At 43.2% G+C, this 24,420-nt stretch overlaps 1 protein-coding gene and 1 non-coding gene across 6 annotated transcripts in view; one reads left to right on the top strand and one right to left on the bottom strand.

Moving 5' to 3' along the window:
- MYOCD (myocardin) overlaps positions 1 to 23,000 on the top strand; it is a 91,778-nt gene extending 68,778 nt beyond the window's left edge. For 4 of the 5 annotated variants that reach the window (XM_053376100.1, XM_053376102.1, XM_053376101.1 and 1 more), the window contains 11 exons: positions 2,100 to 2,155; positions 5,803 to 5,878; positions 7,796 to 7,957; positions 10,044 to 10,219; positions 11,580 to 11,705; positions 14,153 to 14,409; positions 15,717 to 15,870; positions 17,105 to 18,055; positions 19,123 to 19,236; positions 20,095 to 20,152; positions 21,978 to 23,000. In XM_053376100.1, coding sequence (XP_053232075.1) covers positions 2,100 to 2,155; positions 5,803 to 5,878; positions 7,796 to 7,957; positions 10,044 to 10,219; positions 11,580 to 11,705; positions 14,153 to 14,409; positions 15,717 to 15,870; positions 17,105 to 18,055; positions 19,123 to 19,236; positions 20,095 to 20,152; positions 21,978 to 22,546 — 2,699 coding nt within the window. In that variant the 3' untranslated portion in view covers positions 22,547 to 23,000. Of the gene's footprint in view, positions 1 to 2,099; positions 2,166 to 5,802; positions 5,879 to 7,795; positions 7,958 to 10,043; positions 10,220 to 11,579; positions 11,706 to 14,152; positions 14,410 to 15,716; positions 15,871 to 17,104; positions 18,056 to 19,122; positions 19,237 to 20,094; positions 20,153 to 21,977 lie in introns of those variants that run through there. The other variant, XM_053376103.1, reaches the window with a different exon arrangement.
- An 827-nt stretch (positions 23,001 to 23,827) lies between these two features.
- On the bottom strand, positions 23,828 to 24,007 carry LOC128409696 (small Cajal body-specific RNA 16). Its single transcript, XR_008329307.1, has one exon. It is a non-coding gene; the product is annotated as a small Cajal body-specific RNA 16 (non-coding RNA).
- Between the last annotated feature and the right edge of the window lie 413 nt (positions 24,008 to 24,420).

The following is a 24,420-nucleotide window of genomic DNA, read 5'->3' as shown; positions in this document are numbered from 1 at the left end:
GCAAAGGTCCCTTTGTTTTGCGTCCATCCTTTGTCATGGATCCTACATAACTTTAGCGTTCTGTAATGTGCATTAATTGAGCTGTGCAGAAGAACAACACTGGTTTTCTGCCTTGCAGATTACTTTTATCGGATGCTCTCTCAAAGCTCTTCCCACCATCCCACTAGCTGTGAACCAGGCCTCTGCACTGGTGCACCAGCTTCTCAGATTGCTCTTGCAATATCTGAAAGTAGGATGGTTTTCACCCTATGAAGTTTACCAGAATCTGTTTTACAACCGTCTTTTACCACTGAGGTGTCTCCTCTAACTTTGCCTTTGGTGCTCTGTGACACTTTTTTATTTACTCACTCACTTTAAGATTTTTTTCTTCTTTTTGTTTGGCCTTTTAGTTGCGCAGGGTTTGAGTCTTCAATAAAACAAAATATCTATCGTGCTTTAGGATCTAGTTAACTACAGGAGGCAAATAATAAATTAGCTCATCCAATTGCGTCAATGCAAAATGACTCATAACTCTGACAATAAATCCATTTGGTGACGGGAGGTAACAACTGGCATGTGGGGACTAGAGAAGCCATTTGTTAAAAGCAGTTTGGGTTGTTTTGTTTATTTTATTTTATTGAAAAAAGAGGGTTTTTAAATAAATAAAAATCACACAATATATAATTCTCGTGGCCTTTGATTTTCCTATCCCACAGTTTGACTGTGCTCCCAGTCACATTTTGTGCAAAGAAAACAAACAAACAATAATTTGACACTTATTAAAATGGAGATGAGAATTGTGTCCGCAATCTTTATTTTTGGATTCTGGACAACTTTCACTGTATAAATAACTAGGCTACAATTCAGCCATGAGATAAAGAGCTTTTGCGCAGCTTTGGGAAGAGCGATGCTTTCCTCTCATGCCCTTAACCCATGACACAGAAGAAATAGCAAGACCCAGAAATGGTTCAGAGAGTGAGACCCAAATGAGCTGGGAACTGTGTGCCAAGTCATCTTCACGAAGCCTGTGAACACACTGGGACAGCCTCCCCCTTGGTGATAAGAGTACAACGAAGTACAAATTTCCTAGTCAGTGAGAACTAGCCAACACTGATGGTAGGGAGAGGGGGGAAAGGCTCCATGATGAGACTATGCAGATAGGAAAAGGCTGGACTGCCAGTTGGGGAGTGGAGTTCAAGGAGCAGGTTTTGCCCCTACCTTTTCCTTGCTGCCATTTATTCCTGTAGGACAAATACAGAGTTGTGGTTCAATCCTAACAGCATGTTTATCACTGGAGGGCGTTAAGATATGGTGGAGGAGGCGACCCTCTTTTTTTTATCTCAATGGAACTGCAATCTGAAGAAACAAATATGTCCTCCAAACAAATATCCAGAATGTGGTTCAGAACACAGAGCAGGCACTGGTGGAGAGTATCAGAATTTACTGGAGCATTCTGCTCACTCTCTTATATCGAGAAGGAGATTTTGCCAATGGATAAAGGAAGGAGAGCTCATTGTTGAAAAGAATGTGTGACAGAATGGAGCAATTTTTCCTTCTTGCTGATTTTGTATGTGCTGCTGACACCCATGTGATACAATGAGACTCAGACTCTCAATTTTATTAGCAGGTCTCCTCCGGACATTAATCTCACTGGTGGTCCTCTCCATAACTAGATCCTTCCTCCCCAACTGATCCCTTTAGCTGGAAGTCAACTCCACTGAAACCAAGCTCCCCAAATGCATCTAGGATTAACGTGCAAGGCTCTGTCTCTTGAGCTTCTCACCCAATGTGTTTGGATACTGGACAGGCTGCACTTTACCGCCAGGCCACTCACCTCCCTCTAAGATGCCTTAAAAAAGATGGCTTTCTCCAAACAACTCTCAGCTCTCCCCCTGCTTTAGTTACCATCTGTGTCTTTGCTCCTCTCTGCCTCGTTTCCACTGCCACAGCCTGGCCTGGGAATGTCTGTGGTTATTCCTCATCCATTTTCATTTGATGTAATAAAGGGGCTGGCTGCTTTGTGTGGCTAATTTTGTTGAACTTTGTTACAATGGCACAATGCTGAAAATGTACTTGTTGCTCGCTGTGCTCATTGTGCTTTTGTCTGTTTCTGATTGCAGCGCTGAAAAACCCCTCTCCCTTCCATGAGCAAAAGAAGAGCTTGGAGAGAGCCAAGGTAACCCTGGGTAGGCATCAGAGGGGGTGGCTGGAAATGGCATCATGCAGGTTAACAAGCTGCTGAGAAGGTTGTGGCCATGTGCAGGAATGTGAGTGGAATGTTGGAAAATCACTGGATTCATTTCTGCAGATACTACTATACCTTTAGCACACCTTTACAGGGCTCTAAACTTAATTGGCACATGTCCCATGAGAAAGTGGCTTTGTAATATGTGTGTGTGTGTATATATATATATATATCCCCAGTAGGAAACCTTGTGCCTGATGTCTGCAGTACACCATATTGCCCTTCTCTTCTTGTGACACTGCAGAGTGCTTTTGGGCTGTTCTTAACCTGTACTCTTGTCTCTTGCTGGCACCAGTTATCAAGCAGAGTTTAGGCGCTGTTAATTAAAGCTAATGAGAAAGATAAGATTAAGAGGCAGTTCCCCCCCCCCACCTACCCCACTAGTGGAAGAGCTGGTGATCTGGTCTTATTTACAGATAGGTAGCCGTGTTGGTCTGCCATAGTCAAAACAAAAAAATTTTTTCCTTCCAGTAGCACCTTCTTCAGGTATCTGAAGAAGTGTGCATGCACACGAAAGCTCATACCAAAAACTAACTTAGTTGGTCTTTAAGGTGCTACTGGAAGGAAAAAATTTTTTTTGTTTGGTCTTATTTAGAGAAGGTACAAGATATTCTCAAGCTTTCCCTGCTGCAAGTCTCTAGCCAAGGCTCTTACTAGAGGTGTAGTGGGGGGGGGGCAGAAATTTGATTTCGTTTACATTTAAAGGTGAACCTACCTAATTTGCAATTTCAGAAATAATACGCAAACTTAAACAAGGCCATCCTTCAAAATTTGTGTTTCTCTGAATTTTGCAGTTTGGCAAAGGGGGAAATTGGGGAACTGTCTGCTTAGAGAAGCCTTTTCCAAGACTGATAGCAGTTCTCTTATATAAAGAATACAATCCATATATAGAGAGGCCTATAGCTCATTCATAAAGCTGGTATTTTGCATGGATGATGACCCGGGTCCAATGACACCAGCAGCAAGATTGGTAAAGAGATATGGAGATATGCTGCGAGTTACAATAGACAATGCTGGGCTAGATGGACAATAGTATATGGTAACTTTGTAATGTCCTAGAAACTATGACTTGATTTGCTCAGAATTTGTATTAGTAGTTGTAGTTGCCATCTGTTAACTTGTCCCATTTAATGGGAACTTGTGGTGCACCTTATCCTTTATTTCCTCTGCTTATGGTATAGGAGTTAATATGTAGAGGAAATTTAGGTCAGGAAGCCAAACAAGTGAATCCTTTTATAGTCTCTACAATTCTGTGTACATATATATTAACTTACTTTCAAAACTCTTGATGAAATTTATGTATAGGCATTTATCAAAAACCTGCACACATGTAGAAGATGCCTATGTTACATTATTGTATATGAGTGTCCTGCAAAAATTCAAGACCAACGTAAGGATGTATAGCCCCCTGTGAAAAATAAATGTGCTTAGAACACTTCAAGAAGTCTGAAGTATCTTAGAAGTACCCTATATTTCAATGTTCAGGCATAGGTTAATATCTCACAGTCTCCCTTCAAAGGCTTCTACTGGCCGATTGCCTGGAAGAAAAAAGGATTATATGAGTCAAAAGCCCTAAACTACATTCGTTTAGGGAGAAGTAGAACCAAAAATATATTCTAAGCCTTTATTCAGCTGGGGAGGGGCCTGGGGGCTGGCAGGGGGAAGGAACATCAGAACACTTCACAGCTAGTTTGGTTGAGAGGGACTGATGTGAAGCCTACTTGAAAATCTTTGTTCACACATAACATGAAACTACACCAATTTAATTGCGGTGGATTTTAAATACCTATTAGCTAAAACACAACAGAGCTGCTGTTAGATGAGTTCTAGTGAAGTAAATAAATTTACTTTGATACAGCTGGGTACTTAGGGCTGAATTTTACACTTGTTTAAGATCTGTGCCGTAAGCTAAACTGAAATTGTGCTGAATATAGTGCATATTAAAAGTTGGTGTAGTATTATGATTCCTTCGTGCCAATTATAAGTTACTTGCATTCTGGGAAACCTGCCAAAAGTTCGGGTTTGCACAAATGGAGCTCTTAAAAGATCCAAGTCCTAGCCTACAGACAATCAGTATCCAGACAAAAGGTTGTGGGATAATTATAGAATTGGAAGGGACCCTGAGGGTCATCTAGTTCAGGGGTCTGCAACCCGCGGCTCCGGAGCTGCATGTGGCTCTTTTACACCTTTGCCGCGGCTCCGGGGTGGATACTAGCGAGGGGAGGAGGCGCATTGTGCGCCCCGACACTCCCCACTGTGGCGGGCACTGTACTGGCTGTGACGTCACATGGGGGCGGTGTGTGTGTTAGTCACGCACCGCCCCGACGTCACCTTCCCGCCCGCCCGCCCGCCCGCTACACTGTAAGGGGCATGTACGCTGGTCACTGCATTGAAAGGGGGCATGTACACTGGTCACTGTTTTGAAGTAAGCCATACTGAAGCCCAAACTCTCCCTGAAATAACTATTCATAGAGAAGAATCTCATTCTGTTCTCTAGGTTAATAATGTTTTTAGCCTGTGTTGCTCAGGCATTGGCAGATTTATATAGGTCTGCAAGGTCTGCACAGAATTACCCCCTCTCCCCCTAGTTATTAATATACATTGTTAATTGAGAAGATGCCTCTGAAATGTGACTACCAACAATAAATTGCTATTGTTGAAATCATGTATTTTAGTCGGTTGCATTGCTTCCGCTCGTCATTTCTCCTACTCCTTAATTAAAGTCAGTGGTAAGTAGGTCCATTACAGCATGGGTGGCCAGCACAATGCCTGTGAAGACCTTCATTGGTGGCCCTGAACAGGTGACATAGGTGGGACTTTGTTCTCATAGAGCAGGGGTCAGCAACCCGCGGCTCCGGAGCCGCATGTGGCTCTTTTACATCTTTGCCGCAGCTCCGGGGCGGATACTAGCGAGGGGAGGAGGCGCATTGTGCGCCCTGACACTCCCCACTGTGGCGGGCGCTGTACTGGCTGTGACGTCGCATGGGGGCGGTGCGTGCGTTAGTCACACACCGTCCCGACGTCACCTTCCCGCCCGCCCGCCCGCCCGCTACATTGTAAGGGGCATGTACGCTGGTCACTGTTTTGAAGGGGAGTGAAGAACACACACACACAAAAAGGTAACTTGTTAATTTAACATTTATTTCCATGAGGAGGAGTAATTCTGAGGGGTCAAACAAAGAAATAATAAAAAGTGACAAAAAAGTTATTTTTATAATGACGAGTTTTGCGGCTCCCAGTTTTTTTTTCTTCGTAAACGGGTCCAAGTGGCTCTTTTTGTCTTAAAGGTTGCAGACCCCTGATCTAGTCCAACCCCTGCAATCTCAACTAAAGTATGCAGATGGCTTCTGCTTAGTCGGTTCCACTGTCAAACAGCTCTTGCCATCAGAAAATTATTCCCGATGTTGAGCTGAAATCTCTTTTCCTGTAACTTGAATCTTTTGGTATGGGTCCTACTAATGTTAACTAAAATGAACGTCAGTTAGACCAAGTCTGACTGAATCCTTTTAAAGAAGCATTGCCTAATGCACTTTAAATCAAGCTAGTGAGGTAATGATCTCTGTTCTTATGTTCTGTAGACTGAAGATTATTTAAAGCACAAGACCCGAAACAGACCTGAGCGCTCAGAACTGGTTGATATGCACATTTTACAGGGTAAGATTGAATGAATAAGTTTAAGATCTTGCTATTAGCATACAAAGTCCTTAATAACCAGATTATCTTTGGGACCACCTAATCTTGTATATCCCTACCCAGTCACTTCAATCCCTGGGGGAGACACTCTTAAAGGTGCTGCTTACTCCTGACGTTCATCTTATGTCTGCAAAAACCCAGGGCTTTCAGTATTACATCACATGCCCTTTGGAATGAGCTCCTGGTAAGGCAGGCACCTATAGTGTTGCTATTCCAGGTACCTACTTAAAACACATTTGTTTACTCAAGGGTGATCCAGTTTAGTAGTGTATATTTCTGATTTACTAATTTGTTGGTGTAATTTTGTTGTTAGCAGTGTATTTTATTGATGATTTTATGGTATGGAGATCACGACCTTGAGGTTTCTTTTTACATGTTTGGAAGTATAGAAATACACCACTGTATTGCAAATGAGCTGTTCTATGTTAATAGATAGTCTAGACTTCCACAAGGGTTTTGGACAACTCCCATCATCCCTGACCATTGACGATGTGGTCTGGGGCTGATGGGAATTGTAGTCCAAATCCTCTAGAGGGCACCAGGTTGTGGGAGACTGTCTTAGATGTTTTGGACTTCTTGTAGTTGTGGCAAGCCAACAGCAGAAGACACTTCTGCCATGTTCTGAGTAAGCCTCAGTGTCTTTTGATCCCACTTCAGGAAAGGTATAAAAGCAACTTTTATTGCCCTAATCTAGGCCTTCTTGGTAGCAATCTCCTGCTTATGGAATGCTTATGAATTATTTTAGGTTTTAAAACTTTTCTAAAATGTTTGTAATCTTTGTTAGTTTGCCACCTTGGGTTCCTTCAGGGTGGGGACAAGAATAAACATCGAACTGATTTATGATGATGTTTGCATGATGTTATTCTATAAACAAATCTGTGGTGGGTTTTACTTGAGCCTGGTTGGGGCAATTGCTGCTCCAGCATGTATGGCACACACTATACAACTGGGGGGAAATGCACATCTCATGAAGCAAGTTATTCCCTCTTTTAGATACTTCTTCTTGCAATTCTCATTTAGCTCTTGAAACCAAGTTTTTACTGGGCTTGCAGAAATGACTTTCCTGCATAGGATTCCATGCCCAGCATTGCATTTGAAGGATTGTTTGCTTGTGTGCTACCCACTCCCCAGCAAACTGTGGCTCAGCCATGCTGGTATGCAGACGCACATAAAGGGTGTGGTGCACTGGGTGATAACCTTGGAATTATTTTGTTTGGCTACAGGGAACTATGTACAGGTAATACTTTCTGTGTATCTTGAGCATTGTTAAAATTGACTGCATATCATATCAGCAGTGAGAAAAGCTTATCTACAAGCACACCTGTCATCATTGCACTCTGTGGCTAGTTGTGGTTAAAGGTAAAGGTAAAGGACCCCTGACAGTTAAGTCCAGTTGCAGGCGACTGTGGGGTTGCAGCGCTCATCTCGCTTTACAGGCCAAGGGAGCCGGCGTTCGTCTGCAGACAGTTTTTTCTGGGTCATGTGGCCAGCATGACTAAGCCGCTTCTGGCGCAACAGAACACCGAAACCAGAGCAGCGCACAGAAACGCTGTTTACCTTCCCACTGGAGCGGTACCTATTTATCTACTTGCACTGGCATGCTTTCAAACTGCTAGGTTGGCAGGAGCTGGGACAGAGCAACAGGAGCTTGCCCCATTGCGGGGATTCAAACTGCCGACCTTCTGATTGGCAAGCCACAGTTGTTTTATGGTTCAAGAGAAATGCTTTGTGTTACAGCTACACTCAGGTTCTAATTACTGGGAAAGAACTGACATAGAATTTATCCTGTGTTTCTTAGAAGTGATAAAAGGAAAGGAGCTGTGGCACAGGCTGGTTATTTTGTGGAATAATTTATATTTTTACCATTTGGCTTTACAGATTCAGCCACAGAAGGGTCTGTCCAGGCTACTCAGATGAAGCTGAAAAGAGCCCGTCTTGCAGACAATCTAAATGAGAAAATTGCTCTTAGGCCAGGTCCTCTAGAGCTGGTGGAGAAGAATATCATTCCTATTGACTCAGCTGTGAAAGAAGCCATCAAAGGTAATACCAGGAAAGGCACCTCTGGTGCTATAGCAACATCCATGCACAGTAGGCTATACAAAAGACTCGCTGTGGAGAGGGTCCCTTGCAATGTGATATAGGGTTCTTGATGTTTTCTCCACGGGAATGCCTTTGGAATAATTCCCATAAGAGAGTACAGATCCATGTTGAAGAGCTAGCAGGATTCTAGCACCCTAGAATGGTTCCTTCATTCCTGCCCTCTTCAAATCCCTCTTCACTAGCAGAGTAGGAAGAAACTTGATCAAAGCCAGACATGTCCCTGGAAAGATTACAGCGTGTAGCAGGAATCTTCCTTCCTTCCACTGCCTACTCTCTGTCTTCCAGCCTTGCAGGGGCTTTTGTGATAGAGCCTGTCTTTCCCAGCACTTTACTTATCAGCAAAAGCCAAGGGTCAAGCGCTTTTGCCTGCTAGTTTGCGGGATATTGCACAGGAACACTTTCCAGAACCCACTGAGTATGCTGAGTGGCAGAGAAGCATCATCTGGCATAAGCCACATTGATTGGCGGAGAAGCAAAATGGGTCAAATCTTTGCAGCATTTCTCAAAGAAGGTTGTAGGATGAAAAAACCATGCAAGCTATTGATTTGGTGAATTGTTTGGGGGCACATTCTTGATGAGTTTCTTAGAATATTCTTACCATGGTGCACAAGTGGCATTTGACCCCCAATATTTTTTTTGTGGGCTTCCAAGACACACACACACCCCAATTGTCTTTTTTAAAAATTGACTGCTCCTATTTCCCCACTCCCACATGTCAAAAGGTTTTTTTTGTGACCCCAACCTCCAAGACTCTTAAAATGTGCCCTATATTTTTAAAAAATAAAATGACCTTGCCCACTTTTACACTTTAGCCACACCCACTTTGAAATGTGCATTTAAAAACAAATTTGCATTTTTAAACAAATAGTCTGAACTAAAACAGAGACGATGCAATTTGAAATGGGATACTGATTGCATTCTGCAGAGTTGTGAACTTTTGGGATGAAAACAAGAGCCTTCTAATGATGCTATCCTTGAAGGTTCTGGATTTATTAAAGATCTGCTATCTTGCAGGGGGGAGGGTCTGAAGACTGACGGGTGCAAGCTGTGGCACATATAATATAGTGCCTCAAGCAAAATCATGAACATCTTCAAAAACAGTTGAAAAGAAAGATCCTCATTTAAAAACAACAAACCAATAAAATAATAACAATCCTGAAAATGTGTGTTCCACGGGAGAATCCGAACCTCATGGGAAATCAGACAGTTCCAGTAACCAATGTTTGAGAATTATTTATTTATTTATTTAAAGAATTTGTAATCCCGTTCTGCAGCTGAAAATGATTCCAGAGCAGCTTATAGAGCAATTAAGAAACATGAGAACCCTCAGGCTTCTGATCTAAAATGCAGAACTCAAAAGGAGGAAAGGATGGAGTGAGGAGGGGGAAAGCAAGCTGAAGCAGCAGTTCTTAAACTTGCAAAATGTTCACAAAGGCCAGCTGGTGTGGAAACTGTTCAGGGAGAGGAGTCAAGGAGCTAGTCCCTCTCAATAGTCATGCTTCCCATCTCTCCGTCTGATGCACTCTGGTGAGATGACTGCTCCCAGGATGACGGAGAAAGGCCAGTGGAATGGCTCTGCTGCCCTTATCTCCCCCTGTGCCTGCAGCCTGAAGGAATGACTTTTGTACTTAGCATGGTTTTATTTCTACCCATGTTATGATGGGGCATGACATAAATTTTGTGGTCAATGCTATGCATTCTTCTGTAATTTACACCAATTGCTGAATTCAGAATTTTATTAGCATACCATTTTCATGCTAACAAACCACTGCTTCATTAGTGGTTTTCTATAATAGTTCTTAGTTGAATGTTTGTCAGCCATACTGAATTTGCTGCTTTAGTACTTGCTTTTGAGCACAAATAAATCACAGCTTTACCTACCTGCCTGGAACAAGAAATTGTACACCTGTGAATACTTTAAATGTGTTAAGATCACTTGTCTGCTTTGCTACATGTACATTTGTTGAAAACTTACTGCCATTCAGAATCATCTATCACCGAGTCTTTTTCTTCCTTCCTGCCGCAGGTACCCAAGCAAACTTCTCTAAATCCTCAGATGCTTTTGCTTTTGACGAAGATAGTAGCAATGATGGGCTGTCCCCAGAGCAGATCAGAAGCGAGGATTCCCAGGGATCCACAGAATCAGCAGCCGGAATCAAAATTTCAGAAGCAACGTTACCCACAATGTCAGGGACAACTCAGGTAAAACGGTATTTCTTACTTTTGGACAGATGAGACTTTGGATTAAATTTGCAGAACCAAGCCACACCCACCTCCCACAAGCTCAATCCAGGGCAGAAAACATGCGCTTGGATTCAGCACAGTGAGTGTGCTTCCAAATCAGTCCCTCTGCTATAAACTTTTTACGTTTGTCTTCACCCCCCGTCAGCATCCAGTACTGGACAATGAGTACAAGAGCTTCTATTAGGAAAAAATGTCTGATGCCAGAGGAAGCATATTCCTCTCCTCGGGGCTGGAATAAGAACCCGTTGTGGGTAAAAAGATGTGATGCATGCCAAGATCTCTCTGAGGGCACTGTAGCCTATGGAGGAAGCCAGCTGTAAGGTCAGCCTCTGGTGGTTACATAAAACATGGGGGTGTCCTGCAAAGGATCCTGAGCCACTGTTAACCTGAACACGACATATTCTTGGCTTGGAGTGCCCTCCTCCATTCCGGCAGTTTTGTTACACAGTGTACTTGGCATGGGGCACCTCCATTTTCCAAGCACTTATGGCACAGAGCCCAACGATTCGTCCATTTGGTTTCCCTAATAACACTAGCCTGATAAATGCGATTGGTCTCAGCTGTGTAGAAATGCCATGGCAGGGAGTCCCGAGTCACCAACAAAATATGCTGATTGATTATGATGGAGACTGAGAAATTGGGGGCCTCCAAGGTAGATTTTGTTGATTTTTTACAAAACATTTATTTATAGAATGTCCGTTACAGAAGAACTTTGCATTTATTAGTTGGTGGATTGGATTTAGCTAGCTAGCCGTTTTAAGATCAAGTGATTTCAGGAGTGTAGTTCACTGCGCTCACAGCTTGTCATCCATTTCTTTTACCTACTTCAGTGTTAAGCCCATTTTATATGGAACCTTATCCCTATGGAAGACTGCCTTCTGTCGGCAATCCATGCTATTGCTTTAGCATCTACTGTAGATCCTCTTAATTGCATAGAGCAGCATTGCCCAGCCTAATACACGCCAGCTTGCTTTGAACTACAATCCCCATTGGATATTGTGAGTTGTAGTCCAGTAACATCAGGTGGTCACTAGGTTAAGGCTGGTGCACATAGTTTCCAGGAGCATCTGATGCTGGCAAGGAAACTTCCATGTTATGCTGCTCTAAATACGGAACACGGTGAGATGCCAGTTGAAAAAAGTGAGAACATGTAGACCAGTCCTAGTTCAGGCTCCAACAAAGTCAAGATAACTAGTCCTGAGCAAGACTAGCATGCCGCATTTCTGTAATAGTCTGTAAGCTGCCTGCATGTGGATAGGCTTCTTGAAAGTGTGCATATTGATGTTTATTAATTTCCATGTATTTATTTTGATTCCAGGATCATTCCGTTGGCTCTGAAAATGATACGGCTGATATGACATCTCTGAGGAATGGCCAGCCAGAAAGTCCTAAACAACAGAATGGGCAACAAACACCTCCTGGCACTGTTACCACATCTGCAAAGGTATGAGCCTAACCTCCCACTACGTAGGAAGAAAAATTGTTAACATGGCTTATTGGCTAGACAACAGCTAGCACTCATCTGCAGTAAGAGTGGGGGGGGGGACTGGTTTTAGGTGTTTGGGGAGGTGAGTTACAGTGTTGGCTTTGCTTGGAGATGGGAGTCGCTAGGAACTACCCAGACAGTACCTCCTTGTGTCACAAAACTGGGTCCATTAGAATTCTGGGGTGAAAGTACCTGCAAAAGGAGCAAGCTGAGACTTTGATGATCTGTTGAAGCCAAGCTGTTTCCAACAATAGCGCCAACAGGACCTTGTGTTAGATGGCTCATTCATCTGTCTCAGGAATTGTGGAATTCTATGAAGCTGTCATGGGCACTACAAAATACCCATTTCAGAGAGGGAAAATGGCAATACTCAGAAATATTGCCCCAGACAACAGAAATAATATCCATGCATACTCCAAACCAAACACTGGTATATTTTAAACTACTAATTTCCATTTATATTTTGATATTTTTTTAAAAAAAGTTGCTTAACTTTTATGGATAATTTTAATGTATATTTAATATTCCATGTAAACCACTAAGTAACAGGCAAACCACTTATGCACGTATCTCTTCCCAAAACATCTAGGGAAACTCTGCCCTTCAAAACAGACAAAATACTCCCTTGTCCCTCTAGGGCAACAAGAGGGCCCTCCGTCCCTTTTCTTATGATATTTAGAGAGAAGTTGGAAGGCAAAGCACTGCCCTATAGCTTTCCTTCTTTACTCCTTTCCTATGGAGGTGGACCCAGAGGCATTCTGGGGGAAAGGGGAGTAGCTGGATGCTGCCCAAGTTAAAAATGAAAGAAATATTTAAAAGCCGTAAAGCAATGATGGGCAACATGGTGTCCTGCCCATGTTACAGACTACAGCTCCAATCACCCTTGAGCACTGGTCATGCTAGCTATGGATAACAGGAGTTGTAATTCCAAACACACCTAATGTTTAAAAATGGTCACCGGGGAGGTGACCTGAGGACTGTCCCATGATGTTGGGGGCAGCAGGCCTATCTTAAGGCTGCGTTACATGTTGAGATTTTATATTTGGGTCAGAGTATCCAAGTACAAAATACACCAGTACTGTGACGATTGTAAAACATGCATTAGTATATTATTAGATACATATCATTTAAAAATTCTTGGAAGTGTAATCTGGGTAAGGACCAGATTGCTGCTTCAGACTGTTTTAAAAGGAATGTGTGGCTAATAAATATATAAACATGCCCTTTACAAATGATGTGGTGCCTGTATATTTTGTTCCTTGTACTCAACTACAGAAGGTCAGATGGGAAGAAGGGATGTACAAACACGTCTCAATTGCAATATTCATTTGCACTTTCTTCTGATGTTTTCCATTCCTATGCAATTGGTTTATTTTGCAAAAGTTTGTGTGCTGTTTCATTGCCTGCTGATGTGGAAATACTTGTAATTTCTAACATATTTTTTTTATGTAGCACACATTAGACACATATATCTCAGCCATCAAAAGATAACTTACAAATGAGTTACATTCCTTGTGTTTTCTGGGGGCGGGGGCGGGGGGGGGACCATGTTAGTATTTTGCAGCAAAAAAACTAGAGTCTTCTACTTCTCGCTACCTTGATTTCACAGTTCAATATAAACTTGTCATAGAATCAGTTGGAAGGGACCCTGAGGATCATCTAGTCCAACCCCCTACAATGCAGGAATATGCAGTGACCTTGGCATTATCAGCACCATGCTCTAACCAGCTACGCTACATGATCATCCTATCTTGCTTTTTTCACTCTGGCATCAGGGAGGAACAGTTTAGTTGTAAGTCAAGGTAACCCCAGGAAGTGTGGTTTTCCATGTGAAAAGAATAAGGAGCAATGCATTCCACTGGCTTTAAAATACACAAGAGGATACAGATTAAGTCTGAAATTGTAACCGTACTTGGAAGTCAGTGAGATTTACTTCTGAGTAGACATTGTTGGGATTGCAACATATTAGTGCATATAGGTGGCCTTAGGGTGCGAACAACACTTTAGAAACAAGGACAGTAATACATGATGATGTAAATAATATATATAGCAAAGCAATTTACATATCTATTTACACATAACATGTTCATGTGGTGTGGTTTTTTTAAAGTTCGTTGTAGATAATTAAGGTAAATAGTTTCCACAGCGAGTGTCTCTGCCAGTGGGGATAAAATGGGCAGATTAAAGGAAATTTGCTTGATATTCTGTTTTCAGTGGATTCCTTCGACAACCCTAGTGAGAAGGGACATCTATTATGACCTCCCACACTCTTGATACTATCTCCACTGACTTGCAGGCTGACAGGCCCTGGGCACGGGAGCTCGCTAAACTTTCTAACTACAGTAACTTCAGTTACTCCATGTTGCAGATAATCTTATTGAAATTTTTATTTGTGCCCTATTTAGTCAAAACCATCGAGCGATAGCAAGAATCGCCACAAAAAGCCCAAGGAGATGAAGCCAAAAGTGAAGAAGCTTAAGTACCACCAGTACATTCCCCCAGACCAGAAGGCAGAAAAGTCCCCTCCGCCCATGGACTCGGCCTATGCAAGGCTCCTGCAGCAGCAGCAGCTCTTCCTGCAGCTCCAGATCCTCAGCCAGCAGCAGCAGCACCGGCACCAGCAGCACTTCAACTATCCGGGGCCCCATTCCATGCAGCTGAAGTGAGTTGGTAACGGAAAGGTTTCCTAGAGTGACCTTTCCACCTTACCCAGGTTTGATTTCTTGCCGCAATCAATTTGGGGCACATTCCAGCCCATTAGTCACTTTTAAGCTCTGTTAATTTAAATAGGAAATTAAAGTGTGTGCTTAAGAGAGAAAGCCTCTCCCTTTTAAGTGTGGTCAACTCTTCCAAACTTCAGCAGGATTGTACCCTTCAGGACAACAGTGGTGATGCAGTAAATTTTATTGCAGAGCAACTCAGGTTGGTCAACCCATCGCACAAGTGCTATAAAACAGGCAAAGTGTAACTCCTCAGCAATAGCTCGCTTTTATTTTCAGAAAGGTGACCAAATTATACCAGCTGCTATTCAGATTTTTCAAGCTAAAGTGTCATCCCAGCTACTTTTTGGGATCCCAATATGGATAGAAGCATATAATAGTGATTTAGATAAGATACACTCAAGTTTCTTGAGATGTATCCTGGGGCTCCTAAGTTCAATCAAGTATGAGATGATGTATGCAGAACTAGGTGTACACATGATGGAATATTGGATGAAGGCTAGCACTATAAAATACTGGCTGCGTTGCCATTTTTGCTGCCAACCTTTGAGTCTGCTCTCTGACTTGCTTAAGAACTCTTAAGAACTCTTCAAGTGAGCAATATATTTATTGCAATATTCAAACTAGATTAAGGGACATTCATCGAATCAGTTGTAAATAAAATTTGCTCCCCCAAGTTCTATGGTTTAAATACACCAGGTAACAGGGTCACTTAAATCTCAAAATTAATAATTCCAGCCCAACGCAGGGCCTTTGTGAGCCCAGCTGAACATTTCCCCCTCAGCTCTTGTCAAAGGCAGATATTTAAATATCCCCAGAAATGATAGACATTGCAGATGTTATTTGAACGTGCCAGACACTGTAGAACATATCCTTTTCTACTGTCCATTGTACAACCAGCTATGTAAACACGTGCTATCTCCTTTTTTGGGAAGTCTAACATCATGGCACAATGAAAATATCAGATTCTATCTGTCTGACACTTACTCAGAAGTAACTGCAAAGGTGGCTGAGATTTTCTCAATAGTATCTCTTAGAGCGGTGACTGGCACTATTTAGCAGGAAGAAATCCCAATGATAATTCTTGTAATTATATATTTTACATGGCTTTTATTTGTATATATGGATGTTTTATGATGGCCAGTACTTGTAATGCCTAATAAAGGTTTGGTGAAGTAAGTAAGAATACTGATATTTAAAAAGAAGAAAACAAAAGGGGGGAAATGTTCTGCACTTTTATTTTTTACAGGCAACCCAATGAGCAAATGGCCAAAACCTCAAACTCTTCCCCATCGACAGTTGCCAACAGCCCTCTTTCCCCTGGGAAGGGAAGCTTTTCAGGGCAATCCTGCATTTCGTCTCTCAAGCCAGGTCCTCTCCCATCCAACCTGGATGATTTAAAAGTGAGTACTGAATGCAAAAGTTGATGAAAAGTGTAAAACCTTCTGTGTGGTATATGAAACTGCATGTGGAGGCAGTGTGTTCCTCCAGCAAACACATGGTTAACACATGCACTTCGGTCAATATCCCAAATTAATCAAAATTCAAATATCACATAAATTGAAGCAGTCAAACACCACCATAAGATCAACAGACCAACTAGGGTCAGTGGACTGTAGAGAAGAGACCAAATTATTATTTGCCAAAGCTGACTTAGAACTAATAAAATCGGACATCGTAGCTTGTTTAAAAACAGATGGCAGAGCCAGTTCTATTTCAATAATATTCGTTGTTTAAGAATGCAAACCATTATTTTACTAACACACTAAATTAAAACAAAATTAACACAAAGGCAACCCTGGAACAAGAAAAAACCTCAAGCATTAAAAATAACATACATTAAGAAATCAACTGAAACCAAGTTCCCTAAGCGAACACTTATATACACACAGGCACGTGCCAGAGGCACAACCTCAGGCAGCTGTTGCTGAAAATATAGGCCATCCACAGGAAGCAAAGTAATGGGAAGTTCAACAAGCTCTGATGTTCGCCTAGTCTTCACCTGGAGGACTTGCCTGTGCCCAAAGGGCTGCAGCTCCTAAGCAGGGACAGGAGAGTATCCTCAGGAGTAATGATGGTTGACTGGAAAGCATGCCTTCTCTTTCCCCCAAGTTTCTCAAGAAGCACTGCTTTCTCTATAAAATGTAAGAAGGGCAGCCCAGGTTAAAACCAGCCACAAATTCATTAGGTGTAGGCAGTGCTATTTTTCTAGAAAAAGAGGTGCCAGAACAATGAATGTCTCCCTTGTTCTCTTAGAATGGCAACGGAGCTCACCTGAGAGGTGCTGAAACTGAATTCCGGCTGAAAAATAAGCCCTGGGTGCAGACGTTCAGTCCCACTCCAGGCTTATTACAACTTGCATAATTTTAATTTGGACAGCATAGCACCTAAGGCAATAGAAATAATTAGAGATGTCCAAGTAATGTTGTGCTAAGCAGCACAGGGACAAACTGACGTATCCAGTCCAATTAATAGCAGCCATTTTGGAGCCCAAACTTTACCCAGCCCAACTCTTTGTCCGTGCAAATAATCTCTGGTTTAGATTTGGGCCAGGGTCCACTGTAAGCAGGTTGCTACTTTGCCACAAAGTTGAACTGAAAAGCGACCTTGCCACTGACTAAACGGCTTTCATTCCAGGTGTCGGAGCTGAGGCAGCAGCTCCGAATAAGGGGCCTCCCTGTATCAGGTACGAAAACGGCCTTGATGGAACGCCTGCGGCCCTTCCAGGAGTGCAGCGGAGGTTCTGTGCCCAGCTTCAATGAGATAACCACCGTCACCTTCCCAGTGACACCAACCAACTCTCTCTCCAGCTACCAGTCGCAGTCTTCGGCCAGCCTGCTGTCCAATGGCTTTTACCACTTTGGCAGCACCAGCTCTACTCCCCCCATCTCCCCAGCTTCCTCAGACCTATCGGTGAATGGCTCCTTGCCAGACAGTTTCAACGAAGGACCAATGTCTTCCCCCCATTTTGTCCTGCACCCTTCCCCTGTGCAAGGCGGGTGTGAAGAAAGCCTGATGGGAAGCATGAACGGCGCTGGCATCCAGCTCGATGTGGAAAGGGTTGACACAGAGAAAGACAAGATGCTGGTGGAAAAGCAGAAGGTCATCAATGAGCTGACCTGGAAACTGCAGCAAGAGCAGAGGCAAGTGGAAGAGCTGAGGATGCAGCTGCAGAAGCGCAAAAGGAGCCACGGCTTGGACGAGAAGCAGTCCTCTCCACACTTCTTCGGCTTTCCGATCAAGCAAGAAAACCCAGCGTCCAGTTGTCCCTTTGCCTCTAAGCAAGCTCCCTTGAAAGGCCAGGCTAGCAACTCGGACACACTGAGAAACTGTGGGACACCTCAGCTGCCCCATCTTGTAAATAGCCATTGCATGGAACCGTCAGGACAGAGCGGCATACTGTCCTCCACATTCCTAAGCCCACAGTGCTCTCCCCAGCATTCTCCACTAGAGGCAGCAAAGAGTCCGCAACACATCAGTCTTCCACCCTCACCAAACAGCCATTACCTCCTCTCTGTGTCCCCCAGCACTCAGGGAGAAGGACGCAGCAGCTCTCCACAGCCCAACAGCCATCTTCGCACAGCTCCAGTAAGAAAGCTACTTGTTGTTGTTGTTGTTGTTGTTGTTGTTGTTGTTATTATTGGGTGCAGAGTTAGGGGAGGGTGTTAAAGCAGCTCCCATTCTATCCAGATTCCAAACTGCTCAGAGCTTCAAAGGCACTTTGAACTGTGCCCAGAATCAGACTGGGGGGCAGTGCAATGTTTCAAAACTGGCAGGCTGTGTTCCATGTGTCCAGGCCCAGTTTACCTACTGTAGCTATTATTGCTTCTCAGTTGATGAAATACCAAACAGGAAAGGAGGAGTTTAATTGCCCATCTTCCAGTGATTAAAATATACATCTGTTGGTTTGCATTCAAGTTGCAGAACGGCATTTCAAGGATGGTGGCATACACATAAGCAGAGTAGGTTCAACTTTTTCAGAAGTCATTAAGAAACTGGACACTACCCACTCTTCCACATATACAGCTTAATTACCACCCTTGGTGTCCCTGTAACTCTCTCCTGCCCATTCAAAAGAAAGTATATCACCTAAGCCATGGTTAGGCAAACTAAGGCCCGGGGGCTGCATCCGGCCCAATCGCTTTCTAAATCTGGCCCACGGATGGTCCAGGAAACAGTGTGTTTTTACATGAGTAGAATGTGTGCTTTTATTTAAAATGTACCTCTGGGTTATTTGTGGGGCATAGAAATTCATTCATTCCCCCCCCAAAAAAAATATAGTCCGGCCCCCCACAAGGTCTGAGGGACAGTGGACCGGCCCCCTGCTGAAAAAGTTGGCTCACCCCTGCCCTAAACCAGGCAGCCTTTACTGCAGTTTTCTGCTAGTGGGTGGGGGAATTCAATATTATTTCAAAATTCCTTTGCAGAACTTTGTAAGTGTCATTATCAATGGCAAAACTGTTATTACAGCAAGGGAGATGGGCTTCCGGAGCCTTGACTTTTTCTCATGCTTCCACTGGATTTGCAATGAGATCACCTCATTGACTGTTGATTTGTTCCCATGTGCAAGAGGTAAATTTATGGAGGCAACTGCTGAATAGCAGTCTTGGCCCAAGTTTGGCTTGATCCCTGTGATTGATTTTGGTTCCACACAGGTGCCAGCACAAGGTAGTCAGAAGTATTCCATTCTGTCTCCTGGCTTTTGCAAGTCAAATGCTGCCCTCCCAGATGGAAAGCAGCCACCACCCTACGCTGATGCTGTGAAACAGGTAACAGTCTGGTGCTTGGTAGGCTATGCTTGGCTGCAGATAGCTTGCTTTGATTGTTATGTACATCAAAGCCAATTGCAGATTTGAGAGTGTTGTGTGACCTATGAGTGAAAGCAGATGACTACCGACAGCCTTGAAAACTGAATTAATTGTTGTAGAAAGAGTTATATACAGTCAATTGGATTAAAAGCAAATGCAAATTCATTCAACCTCTTATTTGTTCAGAATAAGCAGCTGAAGTGATTCAGGTGACTTCTGTTGGAAGGGCCATCTGAATTTTTAGAAGAAACAGAATGATCTCTGAATGAACTAAGTTTGCAAGCTACAGCTGAACACTTGGTTCAAAAAAGTACACACAAGAGCACTGCAGGATGGCCCCTAAAGAGGTAATTGCGGTAGGTCACACAAAGTTTGTGTGGGTTAACAGGAGCCAACGTAAGCATACTTACTAGGAAGTAAGTACCAATGAATGTGGTGGGATTTTATTCTAAGTAACATTAGTTACAGGTTGAACATCTGAGTGAAGGAGGGAGTTTTCATTCCACTTTGGGAGGGCTATTGATCTTGCTTCTCTGAGGCTTTTATGAACTATAACGGTATTAATTGTAATACATAACAGCCTACTATACGCACAAAAAACTGCTCAAGTATTGTAGGAGACCTGTTTCAACTAGTTACTAAGGAATCATTGTTTATTTAACATGCCTGTCAAGGAGATTCTATCATCCTTATATGTCTGAGGCTTCAGCTTTCTTTTGAAAGCATCTCTCTCTATCCATCAAAGCTGATTTTTCTAGTATAGTAGTGTGTTGCTCCAGTACCGACTTCCTAACATCCCTTGCTTTTTTCTTGCTGCAGCAGATGACCCGAAGCCAGCAAATGGATGAACTGTTGGATGTGCTTATTGAAACTGGAGGTAGGTGATATCCCTAAGGCAAGTCTGTTAGTTCTGGTCAAAGCAAAGTCTCTGGCTGCCCAAAGAGGGTGCACTGTGATCACTGTGTCTGCACTAACCCCTAGCCCCAATGCTTTTCATTGCCTGAAGGGTGGTACCCAAAATGGCAATTTCAGAGAATTTCCCCTAGTCATAAAGTAAAGGTAAAGGGACCCCGACCATTCGGTCCAGTCATGGCCGACTCTGGGGTTGCGGCGCTCGTCTCGCTTTATTGGCCGAGGGAGCCGGCGTACAGCTTCCGGGTCATGTGGCTGGCATGACTAAGCTGCTTCTGGCGAACCAGAGCAGCGCACGGAAACGCCGTTTACCTTCCAGCTGGAGCGGTACCTATTTATTTACTTGCACTTTGACGTGCTTTCGAACTGCTAGGTGGGCAGGAGCAGGGACCGAGCAACGGGAGCTCACCCTGTCAAGGGGATTCGAACTGCAGACCTTCTGATTGGCAAGTCCTAGGCTCTGTGGTTTAACCCACAGCACCACCTGTGTCCTTACCCCCTAGTCATAGTAAGCCATAATTTGAGCCCAATGCCTACTGCTAAATGTAGCCATGGTCATAGCCCATGAAAGAAAGTGCCGCTCCCAAAGTGCATTTTCTTGATGGGCTTATTTTAAGCAACCAGATGTGGCCCTCAGACTGTCACTGGACCCCAACTCACATCAACCCCAGTCAGCGATGATGGGAGATGAAGCCCAAAATCTGGAGGGCCACAGTTTAGCCACCCTTGCACTAAAATAGATTGTGTGGTCTTAACAATCAGAATCTGATATAAGCATACAGGAATCGTATCTGTCTGACATTAACCTGGAAGTAACTGGAAGGGTGGCTGAGTTTTGGTCAACAGTATCTCTTAGAGTGGTGAATGGCACTATTTAGTGGGAAGAAATCCCAATGAAAGAAATCCCATTTTTATATAGTTTACATGTCTATTTATTTGTATATATTTTAAATTTTATATATCGATGTTTTATACTTGTAATGCCTAATAATGGTTTGGTGAAGTATTAAGATTCTAGTTGCTGTAGGACGTCCCATACTCATCCGCTCATCTTTTTCTCTCTTAACAAGTCCTTGCCAACACACATATACCGTATTTTTTGCTCTATAAGACTCACTTTTTCCCTCCTAAAAAGTAAGGGGAAATGTGTGTGCGTCTTATGGAGCGAATGCAGGCTGCGCAGCTATCCCAGAAGCCAGAACAGCAAGAGGGATTGCTGCTTTCACTGCGCAGCGATCCCGTTTGCTGTTCTGGCTTCTGGGATTCAGAATATTTTTTTTCTTGTTTTCCTCCTCCAAAAACTAGGTGCGTCTTGTGGTCTGGTGCGTCTTATAGAGCGAAAAATACGGTACTTGGTGATAATTTCTTCTACTGATTTCCTTCCTGTGGTCCTTGGATGGAGCACCTACTGTGTTCCCTGACCACAATCTGCTGTTGGCTCTTCTGCGATCTTTCTGTTCTTCTCACCCAGGCATTCCTAGTTACACCTTACAGGCTCACAGAACCACAAAGTACATTCCTGGTATGCCAAGTTACTCTAGCATAGCATCACATAAAGCTATATCCAACCAAAAGAAAAGTAGGACACACTTCTCTGACAGCAGCAGCGAATTACGATGTGCTCCATTGGGTATCTCATACTGTAGACAAAGGAGTCTGCCGTCTTGACAGGCAGTAATCACTGATGTGCAAGATGTTTTATAACATTTCAAGTTGTAGGGTGGCTTGGGGTGCACGGCATAGTAAAGTTGTAGATCTGCTCTTGATGAGCCTTTTTTGTTTGCAAACAGAAATGCCTGCAAATGCCAAAGAGGACCGCCCTTGCCTTCAGAAGGTGCCTCAGATAACAGTGTCTTCGGGGACCTCCGGCACTTCCTCGCTACTGAAGACATCTGCTTCATTTGAGCAAGGCCCCTCAGGTCAGCTGTCCTTTGAACACTGCCCTAGCAGCAACGACAGTCATCTGGAAATTTTGTTAAATTCCCACAGCCCTCTGGGGCGGTCGAGTGAAATCACCCTAATGAAAGTGGGTGAAGAACCACACTTTGAAGGGGTGATGGAAGGATTTTCCAACAAAGCTGCCGATGAACTGCTGACACCCCACGAGATCCTGCCCACTCCCCTGTCGCCCATGGAGACCCAGCTGTCTCCCTCTTCTGGAGAAGGAACTGGTTTGCACATGAGCTTCACAGAGTCTCCTTGGGAAACAATGGAATGGCTGGACCTCACTCCGCCTAGCTCAGCCAACGGTTTCGGTTCCCTCACCACCACTGGGCCCAGCATCTTCAACATTGATTTCTTAGATGTTAGTGATCTCAACTTGAACAGTACCATGGACCTGCATTTACAACAGTGGTGAACAGAATAAGCCTTATGTGTGGGGATGCAGCTAAACACAAACAGATTTCCATTAAAGAGACTCAGATACTTTATCAGAGAGCTCTGGTGACAGCCAGGGAGAAGAAACTGGAGTCAGTTTTCCCAGGACATTCCCCTCCCCTATTACAAATGAAATTGCCAGATAATCTCCCACACACCACAAAGCAAATCTCTGGCGCAGGAGTCTCCTCCTCAGCAAGCACAGCTAACTTTAGTAGCTTCCAGACCTCTTCCAAGAAAGACTCACTCTGCAGCAGAATTATGTTTGGTATGCACATCCATTTCATCCCTAACATATCTATCATCCAGATCAGGTTCTGCTATATTGTCTCTTATTGCCTACTGTGGAAAAAAAATTGGTTCACTTACAGCTTCCATCACACTGCATGGCAGCCACTGCCTTTCCTCCTGATTATATACATGAAAACTTAAAACTTAAAAAAAAAGTCAGGTCACGAAGAAGCCATTGTCAGACCAGTAACCTCCAAGCCATCCTTTCCCTAAACACTTCTCTCTCTCTGCCCTGTCTTACCAATTTTAAAGGCACTTGAAATAGAAGTAAAGCAATCTGACTTGTTTATGGGGTGGGCACTCAGCTTGGAAAGAACATGGAGTAATATAAAAAGCAAGTACATAAATGAAGGATTTTTAATTGACTAGAAGTTTGGGGTGACTTCTATCAATTTTCTGTTTCAGGGTACATTCCTCCTTTCATAAGTACTTTGCTCATTTCTTAATTAAATTAAAAATATAAACACATCTATAATTTGATATATAGATAAATCTATAGCATTTCAACACCCACTATTAAAACCAACCATATTCTTATATATAAATATCTGTGAGTGTATCAGATTGTCATGAATAAATTTACAACAAGCAATAAAGTAATCATAACTTATAAAAATGGAAAGGATTACCAATTTAAATTCTGTTTCAAATTCCAAAAACACTTTGAAGGACTCACATGCCTCCTCATATACCAAATAATTTATTCAGTTTAATAAACAGGCAGTCTTGAATAAATTGATAATATTGAATAATATGTTGCCCAGAGCTGATCTGAAAAAGTGACAAAGTTTAACAAGTGAAGGTTGCAAATCTACGACTAAGTCTACCACGGTGGAAGAAACTGGGCAACTTACCCCTTGTAGCCTGAACCTATGGCCTTTGTCTGTCTTTAAATTAAGATATTGCCAGATCTAAGTCCGTCAGTGATGGTACAGAATGCAGTCTGGGTTTTCTCTGCATGTCACAACAGATCTGTATGCAGTATCATACATGACCATCAAGCTGCTGCTAGAATGCTCACACCTGTTACTGCACAGGGCAGACCCCAAAAAGGAGGCTGCCAGGTTTTCATCTAGGGCAAGGTCAGGCTAGCTGGTACAAGGCAGGACCACAGCAGGCCCAGCTACGCAGCAACCATTTCCCAGCCCAAAGGCTTCATACCAAGCACCAGATACTCATTATGTTCCTAACCATCGCTTTCCTGAGGGCAGACCAGAATATTGCAATGTATCACTCAAATATGTTGCCTCCTTAAAAAAAGATGCAAATGCTGCCTGCCTGGTAGGGTACCTTTGTTCACATGTGGGTAGGCTTCACCCAGGTGATGACTCCACAGCTATATATACAAAACAAAGTCTGGGTTATGAGCAAAGCACTATGTTGTGAGATATCTACCCTTCATTCGTTTTAACCGTAGTTCTCCCTTTATACCACAAAGTGAGGGCCCAGCCCTCAGCCACAATTCCAGCAAGAGATCCTCACTACACTGCTGAATGTCCACAGTAACAACTGAATGTTATAATTTACCTATACAGAGTGGTACCTCTAGATACGAACGGGATC

Source organism: Podarcis raffonei, chromosome 2 (assembly GCF_027172205.1).
Source record: "Podarcis raffonei isolate rPodRaf1 chromosome 2, rPodRaf1.pri, whole genome shotgun sequence".
Classification (NCBI taxonomy): domain Eukaryota; kingdom Metazoa; phylum Chordata; class Lepidosauria; order Squamata; family Lacertidae; genus Podarcis; species Podarcis raffonei.
This window is presented reverse-complemented; position numbering and strand designations above follow the sequence as displayed.